This window comes from Lemur catta, chromosome 7 (assembly GCF_020740605.2).
Source record: "Lemur catta isolate mLemCat1 chromosome 7, mLemCat1.pri, whole genome shotgun sequence".
Lineage (NCBI taxonomy): Eukaryota > Metazoa > Chordata > Mammalia > Primates > Lemuridae > Lemur > Lemur catta.
Genome location: NC_059134.1, coordinates 41,325,009 through 41,337,128, shown reverse-complemented (window position 1 = coordinate 41,337,128; position 12,120 = coordinate 41,325,009). Strand labels below are relative to the sequence as shown.

The 12,120-nt window shown below is 51.2% G+C and overlaps 1 protein-coding gene across 2 annotated transcripts; it reads right to left on the bottom strand.

Moving 5' to 3' along the window:
- Positions 1 to 293: 293 nt before the first annotated feature.
- GPR83 (G protein-coupled receptor 83) lies at positions 294 to 10,484 on the bottom strand. 2 transcript variants are annotated; one of them, XM_045557109.1, is made up of 4 exons: positions 10,098 to 10,484; positions 5,688 to 5,813; positions 3,194 to 3,327; positions 294 to 1,358 (listed from the first exon to the last, which is right to left on the bottom strand). In XM_045557109.1, the coding sequence occupies exons 1-4, from the start codon at positions 10,482 to 10,484 to the stop codon at positions 731 to 733; spliced, it is 1,275 nt and encodes a 424-aa protein (XP_045413065.1). In that variant the 3' UTR covers positions 294 to 730. The 2 variants fall into 2 exon arrangements, with proteins under 2 accessions (XP_045413065.1, XP_045413066.1); XM_045557110.1 differs by lacking the exon at positions 5,688 to 5,813 and having other exon boundaries at positions 731 to 1,358.
- Between the last annotated feature and the right edge of the window lie 1,636 nt (positions 10,485 to 12,120).

The following is a 12,120-nucleotide window of genomic DNA, read 5'->3' as shown; positions in this document are numbered from 1 at the left end:
AGATCAGAACGAAAAACAGCTGTGCAGACACACAAAGGAAAACGTTGCGAATAAATACACAGCATGTTAACAGACGTTATCACAAATTGATGGGATAAGGGAGTCATTTTTAAATTTTTTTCTTTGTGCTTTTCTGAGTTTTTTCAAAGTGGCAAGAATAATTTCTCTTTGCTTTAAGGAATCCAAATTGGTCTTTTCTTGTCTGGGTAGGACCAGGCCACTGAAGACCTGTTACTCATCATAGTCCAATGACTTTAGAAAGCGAGGCATGAAACCTCCATGGCAGCTCTGGCTTGCTAATGTTTCACTGGCCAATGAACCTACTTGGAGCAGAGCTCTGTGCACCTGGGTCAGCCGTACCCACAGTGTGACTCAGGCTTCCTTTAGGGACACCCAACGGCAGGAAGGGCTGTAAGGCAGCAGCTGCCTGACAGATGGAGGCAGTTGACTGGCTCAGTGTCCATCTGGGCCAAAGTTGTCCTTGGTTCTCCTGCTCGGGGATCCAGGGTGCCGTGCCTCACAGCACTTCTTAGATGGGAATTTATAAATACATGTCTAGTTGGTAGTTGCCTTTTAGTTTTCACATACATGGGGCTAGGAGGCTGGGCAGGGTTTCCTAGGAGCTCGAGTCCTACGGCTTCCAGCGCTGTGAAGATCTGTGTGAGAGGAGAGGCTCTTTCTCAGGCTCAGCTGGGGACAGACTCCTCCTGCTGTGTCTTCCCAGCCTCCTCTAACTCATGGCCACAATGGGTTCCACAGACGACAGGTCTGTCTTCCCAGCCTGGAGTTGGGAGGAGGGCAAGGGGTTATTGGCTAGTGGAGGAGCCCTCCGGCCATTGCTCTTCTCTGTCCAAGCCACCCTGAAGGAAGGGACTGGGGAGGGTGGCCTGTCCTCCTGAGGCTTGGGCGGCCTTTGGCACATGCTCAGTAATGACTTCAGCTCGACCCTGAAGTTCTCGTTCAGCCAGCAGTAGATGAAGGGGTTGTAGCAGGTGCTGCTCATGGCAAACCAGTGGAAGGCGAAGTAGAGGGCATTGTTGGTGCGGATGACCTTGCTGGACAGGAGGAGGACGTAGCAGTTGAGGGGGAACCAGCATAGGGCGAAGAGGACCACCACCAGCATCAGCATCTTGATGGTCTTCTTCTTTTTGCGCCGCAGAGCAAGGTACTGCTCCGTGGTCACGTCGCCGATAGTGTTGCACAGCCACAGCTTCTTGGCCACCCGGGCGTAGGCCACAGAAATGATGAGCAGCGGCAGGATGTAAAGCAGGATGAAGGTGGCCAAGTCCAGGTACTTCCAGAAGAGGTCAGCTGGCTCGGGGAAGTCGGGCAGGCAGAGCGAGCGCACCGTGTCCTCACTGGGGCAGGAGGAAGGGAGGGAGAGAGAAGAGAAGGTGACAGGGGATATTAGTGCACAAAGGCTTCATCCCCGGGAGCACCGGGCTCCCCCTCCTCTTGGGTCCTGGTACATCCATCTAATATAGCGCTTTTGATGCTGTAGCCTCATTATCTGACCACATTTCTATTTCCCCCACTAGACTGGGAATTCTATAAAGGTAAGGAATGCACCTGAATCTCTCTTAATCTTGTATTAGTCCTAGCCCATAGTAGATACTCAATAAATATCTGTTGAATAAATGAATGAAACCCTGGCACCCTCGTATTCCTAGTCCGAAACTAACTCATCCTTGAGGAAATCTTAGAATTCTCCATTGCACTACCTTACTCATTCCTAAGGGAACTAAGGAATAAAGAAAAGAAATGATGGGTCTTGAGAATATGAGTGGTAAAGCCTGAACTAACACACCTTCGATCACTCATACAACACGTATTTATTTCATATGGAATTACCCTGGTCCTCGTCACCTTTCTTAGGGATGTCCATGTGGCTTGTTGCTCGTGTTATATGTGCTGGTGGCTATCATAGACAGAAAACTGCCTTTGCTTTTGTTAGCCAATAAAAAGTCCTCCATGTGTGAAGGCAGATGAGGAGTCTGAATGTTGAAGGGTCTGGGTGTGTGATTCTCTCCAACACCCTACAATTAGTGGAGGGAGCCTTCATGAATTAGTTGATATGGACCTCAGGGCTTGTTTGTTTTGACCCTGCCTTTGTCACAGCAATGTGTGTGGAAGTGGTGTTTGGGGGACTGGGGGTTACTGTAGCAGATGCAGGGCATGCACGGCCTGGGTCCTCTCAGATCCCTTTTACCAATCTAGAGTGCCAGCCCCGGCGCCCACCCACTCAGCAAGAAACGGTTGGCATCTGTGACCTTCTAGGTGCCTAGGACTACCCCAGGGCCACTGAAGGCCTTTCCCGCAGATTCCCCAATAACCATAAGTGGCCAGGAGTTTCTGGTTTTTCCGGGAAGGCCTGGAACCAGTGACTGGAAGATGGAGGGATACAAAAGCCCAGCTCCCCTGCCTCCCTTCCTTGGTCTCCCCCACTTCCCTGTCCTGTCTCCCCACTCCCTTACCCATCACTCCTGGGAGCACTGCCTCAGTAGGCCCCTTGCGCTTATACCTGCTTTTATCTCAGACCCTGCTTCTAAGGATCTCGTCTAAACAACTATAAAATGACAAAAATCACTCTAAGATCATTCATTCATTCATTCAGTAAACGTGTGCTGAGGGCTTGTCATGCGAAGACAGTAAGCGAAGTGCTGAGATCACCGAGGTAGCAAAATCAGACACAGGGCCAGCTCTTCCCAAACTAGTGGGAGATCACCTTTAATGCACTAGTTCTCAGTTGCTAAAACTGGAGTGTTTGAAAGAAAAACATCTCATTCAGTGAGAGCATATGATAAAGAAGCCTGAGGGGAGGAGGGGGAGGTAGGGAAGCCTGCCTCAGACACAGGCATGCATCCACATCTTGTTTGTAGCTTGTGCGAGAGAATTTAAACTCCCGTTCAGGCCTTGGCGAGTCCCATCTCGGGCTGTGGGAGCGCACGCCCCCTGGTGACAGGAGCCGGTAACTGCCGCCTCGTCCTGCAGACCAGCTGGAACGCACGCACCGGGAGGCAACCGGAGCGAGACAAAAAGAACAGCTCAGGGAGGCAGGTGCTCGTTGCTCTGAGCGCCGTGAATTCGCTGGGGGCTCAGATTTCCCTCTGCTGAGCTCCGGGTCTCTGCCTGGCTCGGGAGAAGGCGCAGCGCACGTTCCTCTGGGTCCCCAGGCTGCTCTCTACGAACTCACCTGTACTTGAAGGTGAATAACTTCTGACAGATGGCATGTGGGAGTGAAAAGAACGTAGCCATGGTCCAGATGACAGCGACGTAGATGACACCCTTTGTGATCGAGATCCGGGGTTGTAACGGATGCATAATAACCTGGAAGACAGGCAAGGTGTTCCACTAGCTGGACAAGGTTAGAGGCAAATGAGAAATCTGGACGATGCAGCTCACGTGTCACATGAGGCAGGTCCCATTTTATAAAGCCAAGCTCCCCTGACATTCATTACTGAGGTCCTGAGCTGCACCAGGTAGCTGCTCTGGGCCGGGGTCCAGCCACGCCCCACCCCACAGCTCACCTCCGGGGGTGGAGAGACGGGGTCACCCGGGCTCTCAGACTCCTGGCAGTTCAAATGTCTCCGGCTGGTCATACCCAGGCAGAACCAGGGCCCCGGGAGAGAACCAGGGAGGGTTCCAGGAGGTCTGCTCGCGCAGAACCCCCCAAAGCCGGCACAGGAACAAGCCCATGGTCAGCTTCCACCTCCTCAGGACCTAAGCTCGTCCTCCCATGATTCTGGACCCCTGAGGTTATGAAGAGCTCCGAGAGGGCCCGAGCTGACAGTTTTAGAGGAAACTCTCATCACTAATCAGGAGAAGCTGCATGGACGCTTATTTGTTTGCTCCCAGCACTGTTTGTGGAAGCCGCTGCTAAAACCGCAGTGGGGCCCCGCTTTCACGGCCTGTAATAAAGCCATGTTATGGGCTTCGGGCTGAAACACATCTTGAAATTGCTACTGCATGTCAACCCATTCTCCTAAAACATTTAAATAAAGATTTGGCTGTTTAAAACCATCCTCCTTTTAAGATGAGAAACATTATTTTTTAAAAAAGACATTTTTGGGTAGGTGAGTCCAGGGTCAGGGGGACTGAAAGGGTCAGTGGCAGAAAGCTGCCACTGCTTCAGGGTCCCATCCCGGTACATTCTGCCTGCGTCCTGAGGATTTTGTTTTCTGTCAATGTTTTCAAGGTTCTATGGGAGGAAGTGACAAGGCCTCAGGAGCTGACCTGCGCATCTCCATTCTGAACTTGGCCATGTCTGCCCCTCACACTCCTGTGTTCAGAGTGCTGAAGGGAGTGGCAGCCTGGGGCAGAGGCCCTAAACACCACTCATGGACTCTGTGGGCTTTGGGATAGAACCCCATGTTTGGGTACATGTCACAGCAACGTGGCCAACAAGACTTACGCCGCATCCCTCATACCCACCCTCAGCCCACAGGTCAACCCTCAGTTAGCTGTGTTACCCAGGGTAAGCAGAGGCCAGGTAAAGGTGAACCAAAGCCCCTCTCATTGAATTAGGGGAGAAGGTTAAGAAAAGACAGGATATATTCGTATGCAAACCTTTCACACTTTGTACTAAAGCATCTGCAATATAAATAAAGAGTTGGTTCTTATAAAATTATGGCATTTCAGCAATAAAGAGATCTCAAAATTTGGCTAGTCTAATCCCTCATCAGATGCACAAATCTCTTGTAAAACATCCATATCAAGTTGTCTTCCAGACTTTGCTTACATACGGCTGGGGGCACGAAACTCATTACTTCCAGGCAGGTTTGTCCGCCTTGGACACCTCTATGAGAAAATTCTCCCTCATACTGAACTGTATCTTTGAATCTGCATGTTTGAAGCCTCTTATTCCTTGGTCCTTGTTGCATCTCTTGGTGCTACTCAGTTACATCTCATTTCTCTTTGTCCTGGTGGCCCTTACAATACTGGCCTTATAGGTTCCTTTGAGGTTTCTCAGAACAGGATGGTCTAGTGATCAGAGCTTGGGTTTGGAGCCAGACAGATCTCAGTCCTAATCCTAGCTTCATTCACAGGGACATAATCTTGGGAAAGCCATGCCATGTATACACTTTTCTAAGCTCCCATCCCTTGATTCAGCAGAGGTCTAAGCACATGACACGGGTTCACTGAGTTAGCAGGTGCGAGGTGCCTGGCATAGGGCTGTCCTCTTCTATGTCCTGTTCAGTTCCCTTCACCATAACTGCCCAGGTGATTCTGGTGGGGCCAGGGCAGCAAGCAGGGCCTTCCTGATCCAGGACCATGCCCTACCCCAATGCCTGGTCCTGCCACCTAGACTTCCTAGCTTGTTTTCCTCCTCAACAGCCAGGGCCAGTGAATCTCTATCTCTCACTCAGAAGCTTTGTCTCTGATTTGCAATTATTTGTCACTCTCTTTTCAGCTGTAATTTTCCAGGTTTGTTTTTCTACCCCCACAAGCAAGCTTGTTAATTTCTGAGACAGAAAATGAGTCTTCATTGCAACAACAAACTGGGAATAACTTTCTGCAACAACTGAGACAAATGGTTTAAATTCCTAATCTATGTGCTCGTATTCATCAATAAGAAGACAAACACACTCATTGAAAACTGGGCCAAAACACTGTCTGGAGGGCCCCTCCAATGCCCTGGAAAGCAAGGCAGAGAGGGAGGACAGAGCGTTGGGGGCAGGCGTGCTCACCTGGTGGCGGTCCACCGCAATGGCGGTCAGCGTCAGTGCTGAGACGTGCAGGGAGCAGTACTGGGCAAAGCGGCTGACGTGGCACATGCCCTTCCCGAACACCCACGTGCTGTTCACAAAGCGGACCTGGAGAGGAGCCCACAGAGGTCAGGAGACAGGCTTGGCTGTGACACCCACCGACCAGGGGTCTCTGAGGAGCACACCCTTTGGGAGGCCTCTCCCAGCGCCTTCCTTCTTTCCATCTACAATGCTGAATTGTGGGGCAAACGTGATTTTCTCCAGCAAAATTCATCCTCATTCATTCAATTCAACAAACCTTGATCACGCTTCTGGGCCAGGCCCCGTTAGGTACCAGGAAAGCTTGGGAAGGATGTGAGCTGTGGGGCTGGGCTTCCCACCTCTAATAGTTTCTTACTGTGCAGCCTTGGGCAAGATATGTGACCTCTCTGAACCTGTTTTCTCATTTACAAAAAAAAGGCGGGGTGCTTCAAAATCTCTACTTTATTGACTTAGTGTAAGGATAAAAATTTTTTTAAGTCTATAAAGGGTGGAACACAGTGTCTGGAAGATTGTTAGAAAGCTATTATTAGAAAGAAATAATATCTATTTTTACATGTAATAATACAATTCATTCTTGGCCCATACAAGTTCAGTCTAATGGAGGAAACACATCTGAAAAGTCACATCTGAAAAGCGTGTGGGTTGTGCTAGCACATCTTGGCTAAACTGGCCTTGCAACTCATCATCTGGGAAGGAGAGCCAGGGGCCGGGAGGGGTGTGGCAGGGGGAGATGACAAGCTCCCAGAACAGCGTAGGGCCTGGAAGCAGGCGTAGCCTTCCTCCCACTTCATCCAGGGCTATTTGCTTGTTCAATTAGTACTTGAGCAGCTCCTGTGAGCAATGTCCCATGACCGAGAGAGACTGAGCACCCATTCTGATTAAGGAGCATCCAGTCTGGGCAGAAGAGGACTCAGATAACTCGAATGCAAGACAGCAAGTGCCAGACAAAGGGTGAAGTGGCCACCAGGTAGGGACGGGAGTGGGCAGAGGCAGAGAGGTGACTGAGATAGAAATAGGGCAAGTCAGCCCAACAGAAGGAGTATAGTGTAGTGATTGACAGCACAGTTGTTGCCACTGATAGCTGTCACCTTGGACAGCTCTGAGCCTCACTTTCCTCATCTGTAAAATGGGGCTAAACTTTTCACATGTTTATTATGAAAACCAAATAAGATAGATAACACATGTAAAGTAGGTACAACAGTGCCTAGTACATGGCAAGTACTTAACACTGTAAACTGCCAGTATCACAACAAATGGGACATTGGAAGCGAGGAAGGATGTGCATGTGCGGAGATGAGAATAAGATATGGGCATTGGATCAGAAATCCCAGGACCTGCTTGGGGACTAAGGAGTGGATTGATTTGGCTGGAGTGTGTGGACAAGAGTCACGAGGAGTCTAGCCAGGTCTTCAAACTGGGACAGCAGACCCCAGAGACTTTACTCTCTTTTGGCTAGGCAGGGAGGCTTTTGAGCAGTCCTGGAACATTAAAGAGCTAGAAATCTTCAGCTACTCCTACTTCTCAACCCCCACATTCAGTGAATTACCAAGTACAACCAGTTCTGCCTCTCTCATGGTTTTCAAATCCATTTCCTCTTCTTCAGTCCCAAGGCCACAGCCCTTGTGGGGTCCCCATCATCTCCCACCTGGGCTGTTACAGCCTCCTAACAGCCTTCCCTGCTCTCCGGGTTTGTCCCCTTGTAATTCAGCCTTCAAACCACTCACAGCATTTTTCTTAACCCAAATCAGATTATCACCCTCCTGCTTAGAAACATCATGGCTCACAGGCCAGAGCCACATGCAGTAAGAGTGTCCAGGCCCATCCTCAACATGGCCCAGCATCCTTTCTGGCCCACTCCCCTTCTCTCTCCCCTGCCTGCTCCTCCACTGGGCATCTCATCTCTGCTGTGTTGCCCCAGGTACACTGAGCCACTCAAAGTTCCCGCAACACACCGTGAACTTTGATGCCCCTTGCCTTTGTTCTCCCTGGTCCCTCTGTCTGCACTAAGTGTTCATCTCAACCTGGGAAATTCCTACTCAACCAGGTCCCATCAGAATGTCATATTCTTTGTACAGTTTCCTTTGACCCTCTCATGGGACTCTGGCAGGTCAGAGTGAAAGGCTTCCTCTTCCAGGCTCCACCACATTCTGGGTATGTTTTTGTCATAGGAATTCTAGGCAATTGCGTACTTTTCTCTCAATGATCAGAGCTGGGCTTCATGCTGACTGTAGTGTGTGAAGTGGATTGGAAGGGAGACAGGGAGGAAGGGAGTCTGTCACCAACCAGCCGAATGCAGAATACTTTGCCCAATTGGGAGACCCCCCCCATCTTTTTCCCTCCCCCTAGTTGCCAACACCTTGTAAGCTCTAATAGGAGTTTGGATTGGGGCAATTCCATGGGTCAGGTTCAAGACCAAGTTGCTTTGCCTCATCCTGGAGGGGATGAAGGGGAGCTGGGTTCTCAGGACCTTGATATCCTCTCTCTCACAGAAGATCCTCTGGCTCTTAGCTGGCCTGAGGTCTGGGGCCTCCCCACCTCTTCCCGTGTCGGCTGTACATCCAGCCTTGCATCCTGGCTCTGGGAAGCAGCGCAAAGACCATGCTCTGTGGCCTTCCGGTACCCAACTGGGTGGCCCAGCTCAATCCACCATTGTAGGTTCTTGGGTCAGAAACCAAGAGACGAGCCAAGGGGAGCCAGAGAGGCTTCTGCCTGGTGCTTCAAGACAGCCAGGGAGGAGGGGGAATATGTGAAAGCCCCCTGGCATTGGCTAGTGCCGAGGGGACCCTGAGTGGCCATCAATAGGTTAGACAGAGGCTGGAAGGAGAGAAGAAAAAGTCCATGATTTGGAGCAGTAGGAGCTAAACATGCTGCAAGAATACCCTCCACTCCCAGTGGAAAGACCTCTGGGTTGGAGTTAGGGGATGTAATTCTCATCCTGGCTCTGCCAATTACTAGCCAGGTGGCCTTGGACAAGGGATCAAACCTTTCTGTGCCTTAGTTTCCTCATCTGCAAAATGTGAGTAGTGTTCTCATAAGTGTGGACAAGAGAGAGAAGGTGAGAATACTTTTTAAATGTAAGGCTTGGAAGGATGTTCACATCAGTTCTTGGACTTGTGAGGGTTCATCCTCTTGTTTTTGCTTGTGCATTATTTCTGGTTTTGTGTGTATGTACGTGTGTGTGTGTGTGTGTGTGTGTGTGTGTGAGAGAGAGAGAGAGAGAGAGAGAGAGAGAGATACAGAGATTGAGAGAGATAAACAGAAACTGCTTTGGTAATAACCCAAATAATAGTAGTTATTCCATAAATTGAAAACTATAACACCCTACAGAAACATGGAGTATAACTGCCATTACGATTGCTCAGTCATCAATCACCCTCACTCCCAAATCATCCATGAGAGCCACACTCTCGAGTCCCAGGTGGAGAGAAATGACCATGAATGCCGAGTGGCCAGAGCTTGAGAAGGAAGCCAGCTAATCACGCATTTGCAAATGCCCCCGGCCTGCCCCAGATCTGGGGGCCAAGCCCACCTCATCCTTATTCATTCCTCAACACAGACCTCACCCACAGCCTCACTGTCAAACCGCAGAAGGGAAATGCACTTTAAATAAGCGGTCAGGGAAATGCACTTAAGCTTCCATTAACAGTTAGCGATTGTTTGGCATTTCAGTTGAAGCACAAAGCAGCATCCCGCGGGTAGGAGGTGGGCATTTAATAGGCTGCACTTCAGAGGGTGGGGAGGTGACCTCATAATCTGTGCTGACATTTCAGGGACTTCGATTTACTGCTCAATTATCAAGCAAGCCCATGCCTGCTGAAATTAAACAGGAAATGGGCATTTATTTACAGCCGGCTGCAGACTCTCAAATCGTTGACCCAATGCCATCGGCTGCAGAAGCTCTGGCTTACAGGTGAGGAGAGAGAAAGCGAGAAAGCAGGGAGGGCGGATGACAGAAAAACAGAACCACAGGGACACTGACAAGAAGAAAAAGAGATGAGAGGTGAGGAGATAGAGGCAGACAAACAGAGAAACACAAGGACAGAAAAAGAAATAGAGACAAAGAAGAAAGAGGAAGACTTCAGAGAGAGACGGGAGACTGACAGAAAGATTAAGAAAAACAGGAGAGAGTTGGGAGATGAGAAACTGGAGATGAGAGAGCAAGAGAGAAAAGAGACTATGGCGGGAGGAGGACAGAGGCAGAGGAGACAGAATGAGGAGGAGGAAGAGAAACTGCTGCGGAGAGAGGCGAGAGAAGGGGGGACCCAGGGAGAGAGACGGAGAGTGACAGAGGGGATTGGGCGATGAGAGGGAGACTGAGGCAGCGGGGCGGGGGGAGGCCGCCAACCTTACCAGGGTGAAGGGAGTGTTGAGCAGTGTGATCATTATGTCGGCGACCGCCAGGTTGACGATGAAGAGGCTGGTGGCCGAGTGCATTCGCTGGTTCTTGAAGATGACATGACAGACCAGGACGTTGCCGAAGAGCGAGAAGATGATGATGAAGGAGTAAGCCACGATGAGCAGGGCTTTCACCGTGGGGTTCTGGGACTCGGCCCCGTAGCGCCGCCTGCCCACAAAGTTCTGCCAGTCGGAGAAGCTGTAGTTGTTCCAGGAGAAGAAGTGCGAGGCGTTGGGCACGGCCAGGGCCGCCTCGGGGCTCTGCTCGTCCGCCCGGCCCTGGGGGCGCTCGGCGGCTCTGGCCAAGTGCAGGAGGCAGAGCAGCCAGAAGTGAGGGACCATTTTGCAGGAGCCGCCGCTCCGCCGGGAGCGCGCGGTGCGGGCGGGCGGGCGCGGGGAGCCCCGGACCCGCCGAGCGCGGCGCGCCGCCACCAGCCCTCGATCGGCGCACTCGCTCCGCGTTTCTTTGAGCACTTTTATATCTCCGCTCCCACCAGGCTGCTAGCGAGCGCCTCTGCCATTGGCCAGCGCGGCGACGGTGACGCGCTCCAGCTCCCCCTGCAGTGCCCGGCGGCGCGGCCGCTGCCCCCACGCCCCGCCGGCTCCCGCTCCAGCTTGGACTCCCCCGGCGGGGCCTCCGGGGCGCCTCCAACGCGCGAACAGCTTAGCCTCTTGTGAAGAGGCCGGCAGGCAGGTGGAAGATGCCCGTGGGGGCCAGTTGGGACCGTGTGGGGTCACACTGCCAAGACTGCGTCTGCCTGGGTCTCCTTGTTCAGTGACGAGGATAAATTCCATTTGTTTCCATCTGAGCTCTAGCCTTGGCACAATTTCAATATTGAGGTGGATCACTGAGTCCCTGGCTGTTCCGGGAACAAGGCAAACAGTGGAACAGAGACGTTAGGGGTTCACCAAGCCCCCGGGGTACCCAGATTTCCGACGTGCTGGCGGGCTTATTAAAGGCTTACTATTTCTTTAACAGCGCCCAGGAACGCAATGTGGGAGCTTTGTCTTCCAAGGAAATTCTTCAGAGCAGCTCTGACAGGATCAAAGAAACAAAGGAAATAGGAGCTTAGCTATGTGGCTAAGAAGTTTGTGAAGCTGTATCTTTAAGGGATATTATAAGCCCACGCTGTTTTTCCTTCCCCACCTACCTCCCCAGGAAACCTTGGTATCTTGGTCACCTGTTTTCACCCCCACTGTGAAAACTCCCCCAGCCACCCCTCCTCTGCCACTCACCTGCCTGATCCTGCAGTTGGACCACGGGCTCTGGAATCAGGGTCTAATTCCAGCACGGTCACTTCCTAGCCGTGAAATCTTGGGAAAGCTATTTAACTTCTTTGGCCTTGGTTAAAAGCTTTTCTTTTCCTAAATATGGGGTTTTCCGAGACCCCCGTACAGATCTCCCACTGCATTGCTCTCTGGTGCAAGAGATGCAATAATTGGTTGACTACTTGCAAGCACCCCCTCACTCCCATTCTAATGGTAAACCCCACGTAGACTCTATCCCGTCATCCCGCCGGGCAAAGTAGTGTCCTTGTGCTGGGACCCAAACCATGACTGAAGCCCAGGTATCTTCTGACACTTGGCCCAGGGCAGAGCCTGCATCTTTGTCTCACCCAAACCCTGGAGGACACACCCCTCTACCAAAGTCCTCTTTTTCACTGGGGCGTGAGGGGAAGCTCCGGTCACCTCCCAGTTGAAAACTTTTCCACGAACGTTAGGCATCAGCTTCTGTGCCCTCTTGAACTCCAGGGACACAGGTCAAGCTCTCCTATTGATAAACAATTAGAAAGTGGTTTTATAAGTGTCACCATAGTAAAATATGACGTGCACTTATCCAGATTGGAAAGACTCAAAATCTTCTTGAGTAGGTGACATTTCAACTCAGTCCTAAAGGACCAGCAGGAGACAGGTCATGGAGGAGGCGGCAGAGGGAGGAAGAGGGAGTACTCCATAAGGATGGAGTCCTAGTACATTC